The sequence below is a fragment of the Osmerus eperlanus genome, chromosome 5, assembly GCF_963692335.1.
Source record: "Osmerus eperlanus chromosome 5, fOsmEpe2.1, whole genome shotgun sequence".
Taxonomy (NCBI): domain Eukaryota; kingdom Metazoa; phylum Chordata; class Actinopteri; order Osmeriformes; family Osmeridae; genus Osmerus; species Osmerus eperlanus.
This window is the reverse complement of record NC_085022.1, coordinates 17,550,056-17,572,946: the sequence shown is the minus strand read 5'-3', so window position 1 is coordinate 17,572,946 and position 22,891 is coordinate 17,550,056. Positions and strand designations below refer to the sequence as shown.

Below are 22,891 nucleotides of genomic sequence, written 5' to 3'. Positions count from 1 at the left end.
TAATTGTGTCCCCTATAGACACATAAAAAGTGAGTCCATGACTGGACATTTAATTCCTTCAAATTGTATTTGTGTCTGTTTCATGGCAACAGCCTCGTTGAGATGTGTATACCTCCTCTCTATAAAATATATATGATATATGCATCCGAATAGTTTGTAATGTGAATTGTTCCATTTGATACATTAAGAATGAAAGCCATGTGAATAACTGAATTATTCTTTAATATAGAGAAGCAGCACTGTCACATTTAAACAATTCATGAGAGTGCTGGTGTTTTTTTCAGTTTTCGATGAATATTTGATGAGATCAAACAACAATATTACCGCTGAGATGCAACCACAGTTGAATAATTAATCCAAGAGAATAGTAAATGAAACTCTTAAGTATTATATGCTTTAAAAAGAAGCCAACTTCTACAGTTTATGTTTTTAAGTTTTACGAGAACCGATAAAGCTCATTTTATCATCCGTAGTACGATAAGGGTTGATGTCAAGCCCTGTTGCTGGTAATGATATCATAATTAGCATTCTTGAGATTACAGTTTTTCTGTTGTTGCAAACTAGAGATGATGATGAATTGATCCAACCTTTGCCATGATGTCTGCTGTTTTTTAATCAAGGATTAATTAACTGGGCTCAGAGCTTCCAGGGCACTTTGACAAAAGGAGGCGTGTGGAATGTATTCGTTTTGCATGATGAATTTACATTGCATAATTGTCAGCTAATGAGACACGAGAGGCTAGGGACACACTGCACACACACTGCACACGCACTGCACACACACTGCACACACACTGCACACGCACTGCACACGCACTGCACACGCACTGCACACGCACTGCACACGCACTGCACACACACTGCACACGCACTGCACACACACTGCACACACACTGCACACACACTGCACACACACTGCACACACACTGCACACACACTGCACACACACTGCACACACATGCCATGACCGTCTCTGTAAAACTCCTCTACCTCCCTCTGCAGGTGAAACTGAGTCGTTTATGTGAGCAGGACAAGATTCTAAAGGCGTTGGCGACAACAATCAGTTCTCTGAAGGACGATAAGGTAAACTGGATTCCCCTCAATATGTCCAAAATTATTTACACATTTTACTGGCACTGTCAAAAGTAACTTTTTGCATAATTTGAATTGACAAACTTCTTAAGTACAGTTCATTCTTAATTCCATTTCAATAAGCAAAACATATATATAGCGAAGGACTTGGCATTGACAGTCTAAGTATAAACTTAACTACAGCAACACTATTTGACCTTTTGACCTGTGGCCCCGGGGTTTGTCCAGGACAAGCTGGAGAGTGTGCTGGATGTTTCCCACCAGCAGATGGAGCAGTACCAGGGCCAGCCGGCCCACGCTGAGAAGATCGCCTTCCAGCAGAGGCTGCTGCAGGAGGACCTGGTGCACATCAGGGCCGAGGTGTCAGGAGCCTCTACGGTCAGTGTGTGTGTGTGTGTGTATGTGTTTGTGTGCATGCGTGTGTGCACGAGCTGGAGAGAAGGGGAGTGAGACTGAGTGTTTGCAAGTTTGTGCATTAGGTGTCAGTGAGTGCATGAGTGTACTAGTGTGTGTTTGTGTGTGTGTGTGTGTGTGTCATGTTGCTGTGCTATGTTTGTGTAGGAGATGGCAAAGGCTTGGGATGAGTACAGCAGGATAGAGAGCTCTGTGGAACAGCTAAGGACGGCGCTGCATGCCCAAATGAACCACAGTGCCACCCCGCAGGTAAGAAATCATACTGCATGTGGAATGACACATTTGACAGGTCAGTGCTGCTGTCGATTTTTGGATTGACATGATGTATCCATGTGTGTGAGAAGTCGATGGGAGAAGTCAGTGTTTTCCCACAACAGTGCTTCTGTGTGTACATGAGTGTGTTGGTGTGTAAAAGGCTGTGTCCCTGGCCTCCAGCAGGAGAAAGCAGAAATTAAGCGAGAGTTGTGGAGGATTGAGGATGTGATAGCAGGACTGAGCTCAAGCAAAGCCAACTACAAGGTCACCATCGACTCTGTACAGAACCCTGGTGGGTCACCTGTGTGTGTGTGTGTGTGTGTTATAAATTATGTGCAAAGTTTGTCCTGTGCTCATCCACCTGTGTTTGTCCATTTCCAGAGAGGAAAGTAGTGCCTTTTGTGTCGGACTCTGCAATACCTTCCCAGAGCGTCACGCTCCCCGTGGAGGAGATTCAGCCCCCCCCTCGCAGCTCCCAGCCAAGCCCCGCATCCCACACACTGCCTCACAAAACCGTGCCAAATTGGGTGAGTGTCTCTTAAAATATGTTCTTTTAAGGCACAGGATGGATGATAAACTCGACAGTTTTTGAAGGACTCCGCCTTTTTGAAGAACTCCTACTTCAAAAGAATCAGTGCATGATTTAAGTGGATAAAAACGAGGGTTGCAGAGTGAAGCACTCAGTGTTCCGAACATTGACTTTCTGTATGGGTGTGACTTTCATAGGCTGAGGATGATGCTCCGCCCAGACCGCCGCTGCCCCAGCTCTACGACTATGAGGACGCACCCCCTGTGGTGCCGCCCCTCCCTAAAGAGGCGTCGGCTATCAGACACATGTCAGTACGAGGGCTCAAGCGCCAGTCGGACGAGAGGAAGAGAGACAGGGAGAGCGGCCTTGTTACAAACGGGGACTGTAAGGTCAGGTCACTAGCGTTACGCAACAGAAAATACAATTGGTCAACTTCTAGTTGACGTGTCAGATAAGATCCATCTAACCACAAGTACCTTGATGATTGCTTCATCATCAGACCACCCACTTAGCATACTGTGACTGTTGGATTTTCCAGGTGGAGTTACGGTCGTACCTGAGTGAACCGGAACTGCCAGGGATGGGTCATACTGGCACTGATTTTGAGGGTGACCACCACACCCTCCCAAACAGAGGTAGCCTCGCTTAATACTTCACTGTGCTATGCTAGCCTCAGCCTTACATATCACCTCTATCTTAATATCAATAAAACCCATTTCCTAGTGTATTTTCAAGTGAAGTCATTATCTGTAATCATAATTATCTGTCATCATGTTTATTGATGTATGGGAGTAAATGAGGGGTAGTATCAGATTGTGCTGTTTTATAATGTGCCCTACTGCTAGATGATGTATGCCTCTCTCCCAGGTCTGTCTAGCTCCTCGTCCAGGCTGAACCAGTCCAGTAACATCTCCTCCTACGTGACCCTGAGGAGAGGAGCACCGGGCTCCCTGGGGAGGGTGAGTCACCGGGCAGACAAACTCAAACACCAAACCAACACCACGATTACAGAGGATGCACTGTAACGAAGCGTTAGGCTCCTTGTATCTGTAATACCACACTGCTACTCTGTTTGAATTGTAATGACACCCATTAAGAAGATAGCAACGTGTCATCTCTGCTTTTTACTTTCCCACTTTTTTTCTTGATTGTTTTCATCTACATATCCCTCTCTTCCCCTTCATCTTCTTCAACTGTCTTCCTTGTTCATCCCATCCCCTAATCCATCCCAGGAGAGGCCCAAGAGTGCCTTGGAGCGTCTGAATCCCGACTCCCAGCAGGCCCTGCCAGCGAGCAGCAGCCAGCCACGGGGCCGCATGAGCGCCGAGGAGCAGCTGGAGCGCATGAAGAAGCACCAGAGAGCGCTGGTGCGAGAGCGGAAGAGGAACCTTAGCCACGGGGAACGCTACTCCACCACGGCTGCCTCCTCCTCCCGGCCAGCTCCCCCCTCCTCCGCTGTCGACCTGGGCCCCGTATGTTACCATCACCCACCTCCCCGCAACAGCAGCAGACATAGGGACTACCGCAACTGCTACAGCCCCGAACCGCCGTTGTAACTTTAACGGGGTGGTGCTAAAATGCTAAACGACTAATGCTAATCCAACCTCTGCTCTCTTCATCACCTCACTTTCATGTGTAACCAATAGAAGTTAACCTTAGCTAATGTGCTGAGGGTGGAACTAGCTGTGGCTAGCTGGGCCATGGAGATCTTTTGAGGGATAGTGGTGGGTAATACCTGATTAGAGGTGGAATGGAACTCCAAAGTAAAAGATGCAAGGGTGGTGTCTACCCCGTTGCTAGTGCCACCTTGTGGTGCCTCACTGACACACTTGTGAATGTAGATCTATAATGAGAGGGAGATACGCAACAGGCATTGTCTGCTTTCACTCTCTCTATGACCACAGAAGAAAAAACAAACATTATATGTACATTTTTATTTATTTACTGAGGGATATTTTCAGTATACATTTGTAAATTTATATTTTGTAGAGATTTGATATATAGACAAATAGAAATACATATCTATATATATATATATATATATATATATAAATATACTAGAGAAGAGGGTTGAAACGTGTAGAATGTGTACTCTTTGAATGAAAGGAATTAACAAGACAGGCAGTGGTGATGTTAACGGCACAAATCTTTTTCTTTGGGTGAAATCAAAGTGCCTTTTTTTGGTGATGATCATTCCCATGATTCCATTGTCATACCACAAATCCACTTAAAAATTCACTTTCCTTTTCAATCACAGTTTATTTGGAAAGAATGCTTTGCCACAACAGAATCAATGATGGGAGTATTACCACATATTGACACTGACATTTTATATGAAATAAATAACTGACTTGGTATTAACTCTAATTATCTAACACTGGGATTGCTGTGATTTCTACTGTTTAATGACATCCAAGTTCTATCCTTTCCCCATCCTTCCCTTTGTTCCCAACTGTAACTGTCAGCAATATATAGTTCATCAACTACCGCTAGTTACTAATTTAAAGGTAGATTTTTAGAACAGCCAGAGGTTGTAGTTTTTTTAGGTCTCATCATTTACATTTACATTGTACATTTAGTCATTTAGCAGACGCTCTTATCCAGAGCGACTTACAGTAAGTACAGGGACATAACCCCCCGAGGCAAGTAGGGTGAAGTGCCTTGCCCAAGGACACAATGTCATTTTGGCACGGCGGGGAATCGAACTGGCAACCTTCAGATTACTAGCCCGACTCCCTCGCCATCTGACTCCCTATGAAAATCATGAAAACATTTGAACAGTATCTTCTAGATTGACACTTACAACAGTTAATTAAATGTTTACATATTGTTTTTACTGAATTACTAAATGATATGATTATTATTACAGCCTTATTTATCCACATTAAGTCATTTGTGTTTGACTGTGGCTAACCACTGCTGCATTGTCAGTCATAGAGAGAGTCACTCCTGTATATGAAAGTGTCCTATCTTATTTTGCCATCTTAATTGGATTTGAGAGGGCTGGATATGTGTAAACAAAATGGGCAGAGCCAGCCAGTTGAGAAAGATGGGTTACCATTGATTTCACCCATCCAGTTTTTTCCAGATCAGCAAGAATGACAGGACAGTTTAGGGATGAGGGGACAGTATAAGCTGCTTGGCAGGTGAGTGCATGATGAAACAGATAGCTAATCAATACATTCTGTAAAATCCAGGAGAAGTGCACTACTCCTTCACGAGACATGTTCTTTTCTAATGTAGAGATCTGCATCCGAGAATAAAACAGTTTTGCTTCTGAATCCCTTCTGGCTGTGTTTTTCCAGATTGCGGGCGGTTGATGAATATGTATGCATGCATCCTCTGTCCCTTGTGGTGTGTGGGTTTACCTCTGTCCAATGAACACAACAATGCATGTGTTGCATCTTCTCCCTAAAGCATGAGCGTACACAGACCTGTCACACATTGGAGTTGGAATGATGCATGCATAGGTTTGATGCCTGGAAGTCTTCCACAAAGCACATTTACAATTCAGTCCATAAGTATTTGGATAATGGCAGAATTTCTCTTGTTTTAGCTCTGTTCTTGGCTGCATTAGATTGGAAATAAAACAGGGACTATGAGGTTAAAGGACAGACTGTCAGTGTTAAATTGAAAGTTTACATTGACAAACCATGAACAATTATCTTTATACGTACATGATCCCATTTAAAGAATACGAAGGGTACATGTTAAGTCTCACTTTTTGGGTCCCCTAAGATGAATTAAATATGAAATATGAAAATGTGAATTTCTGGGTGTACATAACCCTCCAATGAAAGCCGACAGTCTTTCCTCCTCCTATTTGATGTTTCATTTCAATCCAATCCACTGCTCACTGTATATAATACACATGTACGATTTAATGTAAAGATTTCTGTTTTCTTAAGTCAACCAATGACAAGAAATGGTATGTGACAACTTTTTAAAATTTATTTTAATATATAAAATATTTTAAAATTCTCTTTAAAACAAGCGTAAGTATATTTATGCTTATTTAGTACCACAAAATAAATCCTAAATCACAGGTACAACACTGTAAATCCTGTTTTATCATAAAACAATATATAAAACGTAGTAGGTACCAGATTAAGTGTTTGTCTCCCCCTGGTGGAGGTAAGACTCAGTGCAGCGCTTTGATTTACAGCAACAGCAGCAAAGGATGAAGACTCCGTTGGAGGAGAGACAGCGGGCCGAGGACCAGAGTGATGAGGGGAGTGGTGTGCCAAAGGAAAGGGAGAAGCTCCAGTTAGACGAGTGGATGACTGTGATAGCCAAGCCCATGAGAGAGGTGGACCTGGACCCTCTTGATTATGACTTGGACATCAGCCGTGAGGTGCGCCGGTTATTTGACCATCAGTAATGAAGCAGTGAAAACTGCTGTTTTTAAGCAACTGATGTCCACCATCTAGTGGTATCTCATGATGAAGGGTCATGAAAGAAAGGGCTGTGTGCACCTACAGCGTCTTAGGAAAGGACTCCTTTGCAGTTTACAAATGTTAGAAACCTACTTTAAAATGTATGTATCTTTTGCCATCTATCTACCCATAGCCTATTACCCCAAATAACATTTTTTTTGTTACTTTTGCAAATGTATATAAACGTATTTAATACTCAATTAAGATTCTTTGGTTGTCTATCCTTCACCACCGGCCTGTCCTGGTAGCTGTCCAAGCCCCAGAAGGTCCTTATCCCAGAGCGCTACGTAGAGTCTGACCCCGATGAGCCTGTGAGCCAGGAGGAGATGGACCAACGGTCACGCAGAGCAGATCGCATCAAAAACATCCTGGCCAAATCCAGGTAACTTCTGGCATCAATGTACAAAACTTGAATCTTGGCCATTTTCTATGGAAGCATCAATAGCATCCATCAAAGTGTGTATGGAGTAACCAATGTGTTCAGGCCATTTTAGAATATCTTTGTAGAATGAGCAATAATTTATCGGTTTTCACAGCTTCTTTGCTTTATTCTATGATATACCATAGGCATGCAAGTATACATGATGCAATAGTTTTTTAGTAATAGTAATTGTAATGTCATCACTCTTTAGGAGGATTGAAGCATTATTCAAATGAGTAAGGGTTCCAACAAATTCCAGCACCTCTGTATGTCGCTACAGGGACTATACCGTTGTTCTTATTGTGTAAAAACTAAACCAAGCGCAACCCAAAGTAGTTCAGAAACCAACTGGAACTGACTGTGCTGTCTACGTGTGTTGGGGTCAGTGTCCAGCATTTGCCACCATCTGGGGCGGGCGTGTCGCTGGACTTCACCGACCTGGACTCGGCCCTACAGCAGCAGGAGAGGATCATGAGTGTGTCCCATGCCCTAGCCTCCGAGGCTTCCCGCAAAAGCAAGGAAGTCACAGGTTAGCCATGGGTCACAAACGCATCAACGTCATGCTTACACACATGTACACGCACGTTTCCCATCATAGACACACCTCTTCCATCCCCATTGCATTGAATGTAACTAAAAAAAGTATGATTCCTCCAGTAGAGTTTGCAGACTGGTTCTGCCTTATTTGATGTGTTACATTGGGAAAAGTGGCACCTTTCTACAGTATCCCTGAAATGCGCTCGTTGTTCCTGGTTGTGCAGATAACCATTTGATGTTGAGATGATGAACTGGTCTAGTCAAGGTATACTGCTCTTTAGGGTGACATGGGTTCAAGGTGTGGTGTAGCTACAGCTTGTTATTTCTGTGGTGTGGTAAAGCTTGTTATTTCTGTGGTGTGTGTGTGTTATGGCTGAAGCTTGTTATCTCTGTGATGTGTGTGTGGCATAGCTAAAGCTTGTAATGTAAGCCGTACTAGGCTCTTCTATGCTATTGTTAATGGCTGTATCTATTGTTTTAACCCTTGTGCTGCCTTCGGGTCACATGACCCAAAGGTTCATAACGAACCATCGTTGTGTTTACCCAATTTTACCCAATACAAAAACAAATAAAAATAATTTTCTTTTAACCTTCGCAATGTGGGGGGTCTGAGACAGCCCAACGGTTAAAAGAAAATGCTTCACTTTGTTTTTGTATGCGGTAAAGTTGTCGCAATACGATGGTGGGTCACAATGACTGATGGGTCAGAATGACCCGAAGATAACACAAGGGTTAAGTGGCTGCTTTGCCAAAATTGGTTTATTTAGTTCATCAAGCAACTGTATGGATTTGATGTTTCAGAAACAAAAACGTATACATATTTCTTTCATTCTCATGTGTTTTGCCTCTATTTCAGCCAAGGCCGTGTCTGAACTTTAACCTCCAGAAGACTGTTGGCGTTGAAGGGCAAACCATCTTACACTAAACAATTTCAGCAATAAGAGTAATTTCTGTAATGCTTTTGGCTGAACCTAGAATATGAAAATATTTTTAAAGAACCAAAAATGTGTACTGCATAAAGTATTTGATATTGTTTAATTCAATTAAGAGTTTTTATGCTTTTGCACTTTTATTGCATGTAGTGTCATTTACAATGGTAGTGAAGAGCTATTGAATACCAGACATTGCTTGGCTGTGTTTCTGCAATGTGGTCTTTATTTCACGAACGAGAACACTAAAAGCAATAATATTTTTTTAAACAGTAGACTGAAACTGCTATATGGAATGATTGAGTGAATCATATTTATTGTAACTATAATAAATTATAATTTTGCAACTAATTATATTTTTGTTGTTGCACAGCACTGCCATCTAAAGCTTTCAATAAATCAACATCTTTATGTGTATGTTGTAGTGTTGTATTATTTGAAATAAAATTTGTATCGTCTTTGAATCTGTTAAGAATTAAGAATATTCACTGTGTCACTGACTGCATCTAAAATGTTAGGATCTAACTGCATGTTGGCCTACATGCTAGAAGTGAGCTTAAGTATAGGATGAGTGTTGTGTTAATCCACGAGTGTTAAAACCTTTAGGATTTTATTATCAGTATCTACTGTTGGTCTTTTCCAGGTCTAGCCAATCCAATTCTGAAATATTTTTTTTAATCCCATTACCTCGTGATATAAATACTTTTACTTGAATATGTAGATTCTTCATGGAACGTCCTTTCAAACGACTTATTTCTCAAATAAGTCTTTACTACCATACCTTATTCTGTGCCAACTAATGTATTTGACATCAGGCAAAAATCAGGCATTGTGATTTCACACTGGAAACAAATTATTAATGATATAATGACCATTTTCATTTAATTTAAAATCAAAATTGATTCAGCCCACCCCAGGGTGAACTTTGATTTATTAATAATACATTTGCAGACAATGCATAAGAACATAACATTTACTATACTTATGGTTGAACTCAGACTGTAAAATAGCTCCAGTTCTGCCCACATGACATAATCAGTAGAAGACAGAGCCATTACTAAATGTTTCTGCTTATATAGGAAGTTAAAACATGAGTTTTACCACTTCTACTCCTTAGAATCAAACTGATCGGACTGTTTGTTGGACCAAAGACTACTACCAAAAAATAAATCTTGGGACCACAAAACTACTGGTACTCTCCCGGGTGAGTACTCCAAACAAAAAGATAACTTATGTACAAATTGGTGGTTCAAGTTTACAAAAAGAATCAGTCTACACTCACAAGTCATTATGATGATTTGACGTGTTTCTTGTCCATTTTTGGACTGTCTCTGGCACTAGACTCGGCCTGTTCTGTCACTCTGCCCTCTGGTATCTGTGGTGTTGAGTCCTGGGATTCCTGTGGTTCCGACTCAGGGCTCCCTGGGCTATTGGGACTGGCTGCTTTCTCTGATTCTACTGCTGTGCTGCTGTCTGAGGGTGGTGAAGGAAGGGGTTCAGGCTATCGAGAGAGAGAGACAGAGAGAGACAGAGATTATTGTACACAATAAGAAGACAGTAACTAATCTGAATGTAGAATGTGTTTTCGCCCCGGATGCATGTTTAGAGAGTTATTGTAGAGGTCATAAACATGTAAATGTCTCTTGAACATAACATTTGGAGACACCTAGAGTGATCTGTTGACATAAAAGTTAAAATGCTGTAAAAAAAAACGAAGTAAAGGGTGGGCCCTCACCTCACTAAAGCCCAGGCCACAGTGTCGGCGGTCTCTCCCAGATAGCTTCCCGTCCAAACCCTGCTGGTACTGCAGCTCTAACTCAGAGTTCATCCTCTTGTCCTCCATGCCTGCAGAGGCAAAACTAGTCACCCGCCAGACACATATACCCAACACAGTGCTATCCATCAGGTGACAGATAGACCTGTATTGAATATTGTGAGAGGGTACCCCCAGTTATTAAGGTTATATTATCGTATGGATGCACACTTAAGTGAGTAGACAGCCGACCCATATATGCATTTGAACCATACAGTCGAACACTCAAACATAATTTACAAGTGCATTGCTTAATCTGTACAGAAAAAGGGAAAATATCTGGATCTACTTTAGGCAAAACACGCTATCATACTAAACTGACATCAAATCACGCTACCTGACACATCTCTATAGCTGTCAGCATAATGGCATGAGCTGTGCCTTGCAAGCAACCTGTCATTACATTACATATCCCTACTTTTCTACAGTCCACTCTGAAGTAAGTTCTGATTCAGTGAGTGCCATATCAGGTTCTACCGATTAAATGTCCTCACCACTGCGGACATGAGACGTCGACTTGTGGTCTCCGATGACCAGGCGTCCAGTGTGTTCTTTCTAGAAGAGGAGAGGTGTGTGTTATTTTGTGTTTACCACTATTACTTAAGTGTCCTCTTTCACAATAGAATTGAGACATTTTCAACTTGTATCAGAAATCATTTGAAAATCTTTGATCCAGGCCATTGGAATGATGCCTTAAAGATGTGTTCAATTATACCATGTGTAATGTTGGTTTAATAAACACTTTTGCTGGAATGGAGTCAAGACATTTGCGTGACTTGATTTGATGACTAATGGTATTGATGACTATATTTCTATATTTCTAGACTACAGATTTAAAGACTTTTTTTTTTTTTTTACTGTCAGGATGTTTGGTGTGGTTTAGGACACATCTCTGGACAGGTCAGGAAGCATCTCTGCTTGTACTTAGACTGTCTCTGACGGGCACGAGCAACGATGTGGCTTGATCTGGGATTTTGGACACAGGAAAATCTGAGAAAAGAAACATGGTGTGCACTTTGCATTAGTTTGACAAACCTTGCCAGCACCCATCAACCGCAAAAACTTCTGCTTCCTCTCATTGCTCCCAAGGTCTGCAGCCTCCCACTGAGTGGAGCCAACCTGTAAGTGGATCGACGTTAGTGAGGCTTGTCAGGCAATGTGGAACACTGAAGTTAAATCTATTTAACGGTGCAACTACCTCAATTCATAGAGTAACATGTTATAAGGCTATTGTTTTTAGCCTACAGTGCCATGATGGTTCGGTTCCAAAACAGTGTGTTTAAATGACTGTAGATGACTAAAAGTGATTGTGATCTTTGACGATCTTAAAATATACGTCTCCAACAACATCTGATTTAAACCGTGTCAAACGTGAGGCTCAAAAACCCAAAGTTGACCAGTAATATCATGAATACGAGTTTATACTCGCTAGATAACACTCCTAGTTGACATTTGATTTAATTATCAGAAGAATATAGTTAAGTGCCTACCCTCACCGTAAATAAATACGAATATTTAACACAGTAAACTCCACCATAAAGCCATGAGACATGATTCTAGTGTCACTGAAGAGGCTAACGTGCCCCGCTAGTGCTAGCTGGAGAGCACTACTGTACATGGTAACTAAACGGCTCGAAGATCAGCAACATACATACATAGCTTATCGTCCACAACGTTTACTAGCTACATCACTGTGGTAAAAAAAATTACAACAGTAGCTACCTCATCCGTAGATGCAGGTCTCTTTGTCCCATGCCTGTTCTCTGTTGAACTCATTTTAAAACACGGGTTAGCTAAGTGTTCTTCAATGTAGCAACTAACATCACAGGGTCGTGAACAACAGCTAGCAAGTAGTTAGTGCCAGTAATGTTGTTGTAAATCGTCACGTCCGGTTGTGATTGCACAGTTCCACTTTCACAATAAAGGTTCTCAGAATAAAGTCCTCTGAATGAATTCTAAACTCAAAACGTAGAAATTAAGGCGAGATGGGCCATGTGATTGTTAATAACATTTTGAAGTAAGAACGTCGTAACAAGAAGGTTTGAGGTTAATATTATAGCGCTAGCTAAAAGCATGATTGGCTCATTCAATCTCATTTGTTTACCATTGATAAGGTCTTGGAGACATTTGCTGCCTTTTGGTGACTCTTTACCACATGGTGGCGCAAGAGACGTAAATTCAATGAACAATCCCTCCCGTCCAACCCGTTGAAAGCTATATGCTGAGCCAATGGCTCTGGTTATAGGGTTACCCCGATACGTTTCAAATCTCAACACATAATACAGCACAAACAGCCTTATAAACAATACGCACTCGTTGCTAAATTACGAAAGAGCGAGAGAGCATTTTCACTGGCGAGAAACCTATTTGCCAAATGTCAGATTAAAGTTGAAAACCAAACATAATTTGATTAAATGGTTAGCGTCACAGTATCCTAATTATCTGTTTTACACTTGACAAATTATGCACAAAATATATAATAATCTTAATTTCTTAGTATTTTATTATGCCAAATAAACCTAACCTACAGATTAAGATAAGGTCTGGAAACGTGTACCTTACGTTAATTTAGTAGGCTGTATGAAAGAACTACAAAATAAATGACTATCCTATAATTTAAATAGCTCAGGTCAATTTGGAATTGTAAAATTATCAAACCCATGTTATTTGCATAGTATTGTGTGAAGAAAAAACATTAGCCTAGGCCTTAAACGGTGTAATTTTTATTCAAACTCAATCAACTATTTTTTGGTCTAAACAGTTTAATTCTCCCATTGCAAAAATATATAAAATGACATACAAAAACATACAAAATGTAAACATCAGCAATTGTGTATAAGTTCCAAGAACGAAATACGAGGTCAAGGTAAAGAAGCCGCAGAAGTCGCAGTCTTTATTTGGTTGGGATTTCTATTTAAGCGTTTTAACCAATTAAGGAATCACAGAATATCACTATGGCCTTTCAGTGTACGGCCGCTCTAAATCTTGATGTAGAAGTTCAATGTCATATAGGCTACTTGACAGTTTTTCAACACACATATATTGCTCTCTCTCTCTCTCTCTCTCTCTCTCTCTCTCTCTCTCTCTTTCTCTCTCTCTCTCTCTCTCTCTCTCTCTCTCTCTCTCTCTCTCCCTTTCTCTACCTCTCTCTTTCACACACTCTTTCACAACAAGCTTTCATTCTCAGTCTCTACTTTGGGAGGGGTTCTCCTGCGCTCGACTCTCCCTACCCGTACACACTTATCCTTGGACACACTGCTTTCAGCTGTTGTTGCAGGTCGGAAATGCTTAGAACACTTAAGCCATGACTGCTAAAGTTTATTGCCAAGACTGACAACTGAGACCATTGTCTTTTCTTTGCTCTAAAGAGGAGAAAACAAGTCGTTATTCCATTTAATGACCAAAACTGAACTTTACGCACGGGAATTTGTAATCTCATGAAATGACTCACAAATCTTCAACAGATGCAGAATATTGACTGATATTGGTAACGTAAAGGGCCATACCCAGACATTGGATGTATCCAGGTAAGTTTAGCTTTTTAGCTTTTTCTGTTTTATTGTAAATAATTATAGTCAAATCAACATACAAAATTGTATGTTAGGTGTTGCCAAACGCTTTTTTAATTAAGTGGTTTTGTTAATTATTTCACCCAAGAAAGTAAAGGTTGTTGACTTTCAGACAAGTTGATTTGCAGGTCCCACTGTCTACTTTTGGCTACTATGGGGCAATGTCTTGTTTGGCCACATAGTGGTACTATTTATTAAAAGCGACGTGCGCTTTGCTGGCTACCTCAAGTGGGAATGCCAAACCTTAGTTCAGAGTTGGCTCACGGTTTGTGAGAGAGACCGGTGAGTGCAAATGTGCAAATTAGTTTTCATAATGCAGAATTTCAAATGAAGTGGAATATGGAAATATTGTTGTCTGCGGAGCAAGGGGAGTTTTTTTCACAAGTTAAACTTTCTCTCGGGTCACGGAAACCGACCCTTAAAGAATGCGTGAGTCATAAATTAAAATAGACCTAAGACTTCATTCTAAAAGTGATCCATTGAAGACAATACCAGAGAAACAAGACATTTGTACCAGCTGACACGGTGCTACACGAAGTAAGTTTTTTGAATTGTAGCCTAACCGGAATATTTTTAACATGTTAAATGTTGCCTATATTTCAACGTAAATGAGTTTACTCAACCTGCACCTTGCATTGGACTATTCCTTACAATATAAAGTGAGAAAGTCTTCTTTAACAGATTTGAAGGGAGGGTAGCATGTTAAAACTAATACAGGGAGGAATAATACAAGACAAGCTTCGAATTGATGTGTTCCTTTAGTTCACAACGAAATGTGTGTCGTTGTTGAGGTATACCATCTATAAATGGTCCAATTCGAATAAAATAGTTTTCTAACAGGCAGTAGAGTGTGTACGTTTTTGTAGGACTGTTGAGTGAAAAGTGAAAGTTTTGTTTGGGGTCATGGTGAGGATTCGTTGTGTGATGTAAAACGACAATTTAGCCCTTACAGGGTATTGGAGGACAAGGCTCACAGAAGCCATAGCTTTTCTGGAATAGGCAGATAAACTCACACGTAAGGGTGTTCCCCAAATTTAGTCGCATTAAATGTCTCAGATAACGTTCACAGAGGAGCTGCACGCGCGGCGATAACGTCTGGATAGAGTCCCTGCACGCACGAAAGAATGCACGTGCCAGGGTGTGATGTTTAAAAACAACCAAAGAGGAAATGTCGATAATAACAATATCCGGATAATTGCCACACTGACTCTACTTGATGTCTCAATAGTTGACCTTTATGGCATTGAACAGCTCCCAGGTCGCCTGTCACAAGTAACGATTACGTACGCCACTTTTCCTCGAAATAATTGACCTAATCTATTCAACATCTGTTGTTTTACTGTCCATGAGATATGGCAATTAACAAACAATTCATCCACGTTCAAACTGTTTCGCACGCTTTCTTTTACTCAGTTTAGTTGTCTGACTAAAACTGAGCAATTTTAGAGACCATTCCTGTTGTAGGCGAAAGTGTCTGAAAAACAATCCAACGGCGGGACTCCTCCACGGGAGTGAAGTTGATCTCGCATGGCATTTTGTTTTGAGCAGGTGCTGTGTGTTGAAGTTCCCTCATAAGGTAAAGTGGCATTAGAGTGTCGTTCACGTCCAAATGGCAGACTTATAAATAGGCTGCCAATTCAGCACATTGTCCCGGGACGGCAGTTATACATGGTTGTGCTATCCACTGTCTGGGAAACCCTATCGCGGCGGTCGGTCCTGTAGCTGGGTGCCTAGATTGAGGCTGACAAGTGGTACAACATTACAACATTGGTCGTTCTGATCCGTTTACCAGCCGTCACTGAAACGTTCAGTGCACAATGTTCTCCTCATATTTCTGATTTAGCCTAGTTCTTGTTCCCTTGCCTTAACGCAAGGCATAGGTTTATTTCAAAATATAATTGTTGTTTTTAAACGCAAGTTCAAGTGGAATTTATCCATGTTGTCTATGTATTTAAAAAACAATTTTCGTCATGAATAACGATTAGGCTAAACATTTAAACAATTTCTGCTAAATCAGGGCAACTTTGTTGAATTTTGTTTGAGATGTTTGATGAGAAACGACTGTATGTATAGACAGTTGTACCCTCGTTTGACACTGCAGAACAATTGGGGACAACAGTTGCAAGAGACCCACGGGTGAAGGTCTTTGACAGCTGAGAAAGAGAGAGTGGGGGAGAAGGAAAGGGCCAGAGGGGTAAATAAATAAATAAATAAAGGATATAGAGACTGGCGTTAAAGAAAGAAAAAGACAAAATGTTATGGGATTAGAAAGTGGAAACTAGCTCCACAATATCAATATTTTATACTTTTTTATTTTATACATTACATGTCAGCAGATATATTTAAGTCCAATTTGTGATATCATTCAAGTGCAGTTAATGATGTATTTCTTTGATAGATTGTTGATAGATTTTCATATAACGGTGATAGTAATAAATAAAATCATAATCTTTTGTGTTTAGCTTGGTTTATTGATAAGATTGTGCTCAAGACCTAAAAAATTGGCACATTGGGTAAATGATTCCGGCCTCTTGATTCTGTGGCAAGGTGGTCATTCAAACAACGTGCACCATTTTTATAGGTTGTACCAAACCCAGAAGTCCTAATTATTTTTTGTTTAGCTCTTTGAAAAGACACCAGCACCCACATTTGCAATGTGTTGCGCAAACAGAAATTAAAACATTCAGCTGTAAGTATTTCTTCCCATTCTGTAAGTGCACGTTAGCCAGCCTATACTTATGTGCCGCTCAACGGCACACCCAAATTGCAGTCTTGCTGCTGAAACATAAAAGGTTGTAGACAATAGTGAATGAGCGCTTCAAATGCAGTGACAGAAGCCTATACGTTTCCTAACCACAATGCAAGTTTTGTAGGAAAGAGTTGGAGGTAGTGGTGGTTGGATGTGTGTGTGTGTGTGTGAGTGTGTGTGTGTGTGAGTGTGAGTGTGTGCAGGAAACCTCATATAAACAGATCTACCCATTTACTACCATAACCTTGGAGTCAGAATTTCCCATTTAGCCAAAACGGAATATAGGGAACCCACTTCCATTCTCTCCTTACTTTGTCATTGGCTGTAATGACCTCTCCTTTTTGTAGGGAATGCTTACAGCACCTGCTACCCACTATCCAATTATAACAGACTGAATAGGATCTTACCTGGCGCACCAGTCATAACGAAGACCCAAACTGTGCTTCTGTCTTGCCTCGCCAGATCCACTTAAGAAAGGATGTGTGTGCTCTCTTCTAATCATAAAACATTGTTCCTACTTTTGCCTGGTTCAAACACACACTTCTCACACCAAAGCCAAATAGATAATTGCTAGTCAGCCCGACTCCAGCTTTAATTAAAAAAAATCATCGACTTAAACAATTCATTTGTTTCTGAACACAACCTCCAAATCAACACAATGAGTTCTGTCACAAAGGAAATGGTTGCTGATCTTGTTTTTAATCTAACAGTTACATACAGTAAATAATGTTGAACCAGTTATGAGGAAATATAATTCTAAATTGCTGATACAAGTGGTCTAATCTTTATTGTCCTTAAATCACTTGTTCTTTCCCTTTGTAGTTTTAAGCTCTTGAGTCACTCAAACGCCCCACTAAACCCACTCTGCATCCTCTATTACAAACAGCTTGAATAGGCTGCTGATATTCAGATGCTGTATGCAAAACAGATCTATGTCACATTGTTATGTTCATCTGTGCCCTATCTGGAACTCCCATCATTGTGACTTTCTTAGTGTGGCTTAAAGTGGAAATTTCCGTAAAATACATCGTTTCAGGCTTGAGCTTAATTTATCAGGCTTGACTAACATCTAAACCCACAAGGTACAGCCAAGAAGACATCAAGCCTTGGAAAAAAGCGTTCTTGCTTCTGGACTTAATCTATTGACGTAAATTGTTTTTGCATGACCAACGGGAGCTTTATCTTTAGGATAGTGGGAGGGGCAAGGTGACCGACACTTGAAGTAAATACTAAGCATTCAACCAAAATAGAGCCACTGTTTTGCATTTAAGCAGCAAATACGTTATCTTCTAAACTGGTCTTGAATAATTATAAAATATTTGTCAACCAGTCAGCTAACCATTCTTGTTTTGATCCCTCTATTTTGATATTGTATATGCATCCGAGATTTGTGAGCATGGTACCAGTGAATGCATGTACCCAATTGATTTAACCGTCATTTCTTCTTGTGTTAGGTTCCAGAATGGAACATTTCGTTGCAACCTGAGCTAAGCAGGTTACAACATGTGATGACTACGAAATAGTCCATGAACAGTATGATCAAACAGTCTAAATTTGCGTTGACAAGCAAATCTGAATTTCTGATGGAAAGCTTGCAAAATATGATGGCTCCTGTCGAACTACAGTTTGATGAGATTGAAATGGAAAACAAATCACAACAAAGTAAAACTTTACTTTCTCTGTTCTGTGTCAGACAAGAAAAACAACCTACCATCATGAACAAAAGTCTGCCATAGAGGAAAGCTGTAAGTTCCCATATCAAGTAACCAAACACAGTCTAGCTTTTGTTAGACCAGACTCTCACCAATTTCATTATGTTCATTCAGCACTGTGAATGGAAACCAGACATACCTAACAAAGAGTAGAAAAGTGTTGATATTATGTCTGTCTGTACTCTATAGTGTTCAGGTGGATACACACCTGAATTATTTAAGTTAACAGTTGAGTACAGTATAGATATGTAATTACTTTTGAAGATACAATGATGTCTCTACAAAGCAATCATTTGTGGTAAAAAACAACAACAATGATTGCCTAGATTGGGTTAGTGGGTGAAACAAATATGCTCCATTGGTCTGTCTAGATAAGCTCTATGCTGTTTGTCTGTAGTGTAATTGCATCATTGGAATGGAATTGAACAAGAGAAATGTGCTGAAATGTTGTAGGGATAGTTGCTGGTTTTGCCTACCATGAAACTCCTATGTTTCTCTAACCACCTGACAGAGGTGCTGAAATGGGCACACTTCATCCAGAAACAATCCTATATCCTACTGTGTTTAGGCAGTCAGTACACACACATGCATACGTATTGTAGACTGTATACACAGAGTAAAGAACTATGTGAAAGAGGATGCTATGTTTTACAAATGTGAACGTGGTGTGTCATATTTAGTTTTTCCCCCTTGGTCCTTCCAAAAAAAGTGCCTATTTTCTATACCACAGGGCCACAATACACAATGTGTGAAGTAGAGAGGGAAGGGGACATAGGTGGTTGGGGTGGGCGAGGTCTCCAAAACTGCCGTGTGGCCAGGAAATCAGGGGAAAGGAGGCGCAGGTCCCACCCACTGTGCCCTTTAGCTGAGAGCCGATTGGTTGTTGGCCAGCTGTTGAAGGGTGTATGAGGTTTCCAGAGTGAAGAGAAGTCTTTAATTAAACTGTTGTCTTTATGAGGTGGTGGCGAGAGACTTGTACTGTAGAATGATGGTTCTGAGGTGACAGAGAGAGGTTGAGAGATAGAGAGAAATAGAGAATCACAGATGCAGGGATACCAGTAGAAAAACTGTATTTAGATTGACATGCCTGAAATCGCCTCCATGTGAGGTGCATTGCATCATTATTTGGTGTGACCGGGTATTCCCATGCCTATAGAGATCATGGGACACTGTTCAATGGCCAGGAATAGCTGTATCTAAAACCCCAATTAGAGTGCATGTTTTTTTCATGCCTGTTTGTATCCAGTACACATGTACAGTTCTGTTTAATCCGGATTTCTATTTGTTGCTGAGAGGCATATTCAGAGTGAACAAGTTGTGTAGAGTGCTGTTGGCTCAGGTACAGCTGACTGGGCTGGACGTTATGTTACCTTATCAAATCAAACTCGCTCTATACGATGTGAAAGATCCATCTCGCCTTTCTGACATTTGTATTGGAGGTTTCTCGACCCCCCCCTTGCCCATTTCTGTGACGATGGGGCTAACGGTAGCAGTGTGTGTAGCACCATCTGAAGAGAATTACAGGTATTTCATGGGACCCACCGGTTGTGCTTTTAGCCCTGCTAATGCTAACCTCATGTTAGCAAAGCCTTTTGGAAGTACTAATGCTAAAGTCGTGTTAGCGTTCACTATGCGAAAGGCCTTAAAAGTGGTGCGAGAACCGCTAACAAGCTCACCCAGGTTTGGGTGTTAATCAAGGGGGATTGGTCTGTCTAGGTTGGGACTTGCAGTGACATCACAATTGGTGTGACAAAAAAGATCCCTTTTTCTCCAGTCTCCCAACTTTTTGGCTCCTTTTGGGAGGGCCTCCTTTTGTAGGAGTGGAAAATTGCCACTTCAGCAGTTTCATTTTCAGGGAACTTACCGTGTCCCCACCCCCCTCCCCCTTTTTAATATAGGAAATATTGACTTGCTTGTGATGTCAATTATTATTGCTGGATGCATGTTATAGGAAAACCACATTTGCTTTACAAAAAAACTGCTGTGAAAAGCAGCTTATGTCATAAAGACTACATTGTGGAAGCTGAGGCTTTTCCTTGTGTTTAAGTGTCACTCGTACTACTTTGTACAATACATTGTTCACTTCACGTGTGTTTTCCACTCCATGTGCAGGTCTCAATGCACAATGAACTATGTGCCTATTTGTTCACAGCGCACACAGCAAAAGAGTTAAGCGCCTGCCTTTTGTTTTGAGAGATTTGTGAATAACAGCAGCTTTTGAAGCTGCCATGAATTATTATGAGTTAGTCAAGGACTCTTTGTTATGTTGCAATGCACCTCTACAGGATATGTGGTCGGGAGCCAGATTAAAGTAATATGAGTTTTTGATAGTCTTCGACAACTTATAAAATACCAGCACCTTGAAGCACCTCTGCAGTTGCAGGTGATTGACAGCTTGGTTATACTTGTCAGTGGTCTTGACTTGGATGTGTTTGTGTATGGAGAAGGGATCACCCTTTTTGGCAATTATGCTTCAAATCAGAGGAATAGATAGACTTAGGGACTTTGTGGCGTGTACACAATGTTTGGATGCGTGGGAATGACGAAGGTAGCTAATTGAAAGCCACTGGGATCGATCTATCTCTTTGTTACTGTCTCTTATTGAATCAAACTCTCTCAAAGCTCAACCATTCCTGACTAACCCGTTTAACCTCCCAAAGCCTAGGGGCAAGCTGTCTTGAACATGAGTGGTTAACTTGATTTAGACTGTGGTCAGCACGATAGAGACCTTTCTCTGAAGAGAGAAAGAGAGAAAATAGGGGAAGAAAAAGAGATGTGCAACTAGAACACCTTTTAACATTCTCCTTTTGATGGTTTGAGAAAGACCAGGGTTAGAGCTCACAGAGTTTGAGTCTTGAATGTGCAACAATTAGTAATTAGGTGTACTGTACGACTGTGAAATGCTCCTCCCTCTCTTTTGTGCTAAATATTTTATCAATATCTTTAGTTTACTACTACATCCACCAAAGACCACCTTCTAGTTCTTAGCCATCCCCCACCCTACTTTCCAAAACCTCCCTCTCTTCATACACATTCCATCATATGTTAGATTTGTATTCCTGCTCTAAATCACTTCCCTCTCTAACAGATGAAGCTCACAAGTATTAGCCTTGACAGTCATTTCTCCTGCATACTCCCAGCGGACTCATTTGCATTTATGCATGCTGCAATTAATTATGGGCCTTCACTGGCCTTGTAAATTAAAGGACAGAGGCCGCCTGTGTTAATTGACCCTGACAGTTTAAATGGTTGTTGGGGCTGTGGCATAGGTGGTTTATGCTGTAACCTCAGTTCAAGGAAGTAATTGCACATTTCTTAAATCAACATTTACACTGCATTCTTAAAATGTGTATATTTCCAGTTTTTGATTGTGTCAGTGTTTCAACACTAATGGTTTCCAATGCAGGGATGCTTAGCGTCTTGCAGGAAACTGAAGGAACCTTGCACCTTTGACATATTTTAGCTTGGTCTTTTCAAAGTATCTCCAGGTTGTTATATCACCGTAGAGAACACTGTGGTCTCTTCTGCCCTTCGTTCCACGGGGTTTCTGAGAATTGTGTCTTGTTGGAGAGAGACAAGACATCTTCTCACGGTACAGTCTTTTCAGGAGTTCTCAACTCCCTCTCAGGGCCTCCTTTCTTCTCAGTCACGCAGTGACGTGTTTGTGCATACCTCTCTGTCCCAACAAAAGAGGGAGCGATCCTATTCACTGTCTGCCTTTGACATTCACCCCTTGTTTTTATAACGTCGAAGGAAGGTTTGCCGAGTGGAACCTTCTTTGTCTTGAAGAAGCGGAACAATCGTAGCAAGCAGAATGTAATCTCCTGCTAAGTGTACTAAGTGAGGGTGAGGTTGATGTGTTGCCGCTTGTCCCTTTTTTACCCTTACCTTGCCGATATTTCATGTGTATGACATCTTTGAGAATAGACTTTGTTGGCGAGAGATCTGTAATGTTCACCTAGGTCTTTTGTATGGCCAACACAAAAGCTTTTCAGTCAATGCAAACACCAGGCCTCCTTGTTGGTGTCATTAGGATGTTATGAGCAGACCACCCTTGCTCTGACCTGATAACACGCAAACCCAAGGCTTAGGTTCATTGATCCCAGGTTAAGGGTATTTACTGGCTCACAGCTCAGTTGAGCTAACTCTGAGATCATCCGCGGGATCAATTTACTTATTGGCCATAAAACGTTTTTTTTTGTACATGTTAATCATAGAACCAACCTTCAGAATTGCATGTGTTGTGAGTCTGGCTAGGATGTACTGTTCTCCCTCTCTCTTTTTGTCTCTGTGTTCATTTGCCTCTGTGCTCATCAGTGTTAGGGACAGCTGTGACAACACAACACAGGAAATGTGTCTATAAATGTGCTTCTTGTATGTGCTGGTGCATGGGGAACACCATGCTCCTTACTATGTAGTTCTGAAAGTTCAAAGG

General features: G+C 41.0%; 3 protein-coding genes across 20 annotated transcripts in view; 2 read left to right on the top strand and 1 right to left on the bottom strand.

Moving 5' to 3' along the window:
• The window catches only part of plekha7a (pleckstrin homology domain containing, family A member 7a), a 61,225-nt gene extending 52,195 nt beyond the window's left edge, over positions 1 to 9,030 (top strand). For 9 of the 13 annotated variants that reach the window (XM_062462071.1, XM_062462074.1, XM_062462070.1 and 6 more), the window contains 13 exons: positions 1,003 to 1,083; positions 1,321 to 1,470; positions 1,654 to 1,755; positions 1,942 to 2,053; positions 2,143 to 2,288; positions 2,488 to 2,679; positions 2,829 to 2,925; positions 3,158 to 3,249; positions 3,523 to 3,762; positions 6,456 to 6,644; positions 6,975 to 7,108; positions 7,534 to 7,676; positions 8,541 to 9,030. In XM_062462071.1, coding sequence (XP_062318055.1) covers positions 1,003 to 1,083; positions 1,321 to 1,470; positions 1,654 to 1,755; positions 1,942 to 2,053; positions 2,143 to 2,288; positions 2,488 to 2,679; positions 2,829 to 2,925; positions 3,158 to 3,249; positions 3,523 to 3,762; positions 6,456 to 6,644; positions 6,975 to 7,108; positions 7,534 to 7,676; positions 8,541 to 8,563 — 1,701 coding nt within the window. In that variant the 3' untranslated portion in view covers positions 8,564 to 9,030. Of the gene's footprint in view, positions 1 to 1,002; positions 1,084 to 1,320; positions 1,471 to 1,653; positions 1,756 to 1,941; positions 2,054 to 2,142; positions 2,289 to 2,487; positions 2,680 to 2,828; positions 2,926 to 3,157; positions 3,250 to 3,522; positions 3,763 to 6,455; positions 6,645 to 6,974; positions 7,109 to 7,533; positions 7,677 to 7,908; positions 7,950 to 8,540 lie in introns of all 13 variants that reach the window. The other 4 variants (XM_062462069.1, XM_062462080.1, XM_062462077.1 and 1 more) reach the window with 2 other exon arrangements.
• A 480-nt stretch (positions 9,031 to 9,510) lies between these two features.
• Positions 9,511 to 12,315, bottom strand: c5h11orf58 (chromosome 5 C11orf58 homolog). The gene is made up of 5 exons (XM_062462066.1): positions 12,149 to 12,315; positions 11,462 to 11,545; positions 10,921 to 10,981; positions 10,349 to 10,458; positions 9,511 to 10,114 (listed from the first exon to the last, which is right to left on the bottom strand). The coding sequence occupies exons 1-5, from the start codon at positions 12,200 to 12,202 to the stop codon at positions 9,902 to 9,904; spliced, it is 522 nt and encodes a 173-aa protein (XP_062318050.1). The 5' UTR covers positions 12,203 to 12,315; the 3' UTR covers positions 9,511 to 9,901.
• Positions 12,316 to 13,633: 1,318 nt separating this feature from the next.
• The window catches only part of LOC134021344 (transcription factor SOX-6-like), a 69,710-nt gene continuing 60,452 nt past the window's right edge, over positions 13,634 to 22,891 (top strand). The window contains exons 1-2 of one of the 6 annotated variants that reach the window (XM_062462061.1): positions 13,634 to 13,703; positions 13,891 to 13,953. The gene's annotated coding sequence lies outside the window, so the exon portion shown is untranslated. Of the gene's footprint in view, positions 13,704 to 13,890; positions 13,954 to 14,212; positions 14,533 to 18,437; positions 18,490 to 22,891 lie in introns of those variants that run through there. The other 5 variants (XM_062462062.1, XM_062462065.1, XM_062462063.1 and 2 more) reach the window with 5 other exon arrangements.

Coding starts and splice junctions, on each gene's coding strand:
- c5h11orf58 (XM_062462066.1), bottom strand. CDS start 12,202: ATGAGTTCAACAGAGAACAGGCATGGGACAAAGAGACCTGCATCTACG. Junction 11,546..12,148: donor GACCTGCATCTACGGATGAG/GTAGCTACTGTT, acceptor ATCCACTTACAG/GTTGGCTCCACTCAGTGGGA. Junction 10,982..11,461: donor GGTTGATGGGTGCTGGCAAG/GTTTGTCAAACT, acceptor CTCCTCTTCTAG/AAAGAACACACTGGACGCCT.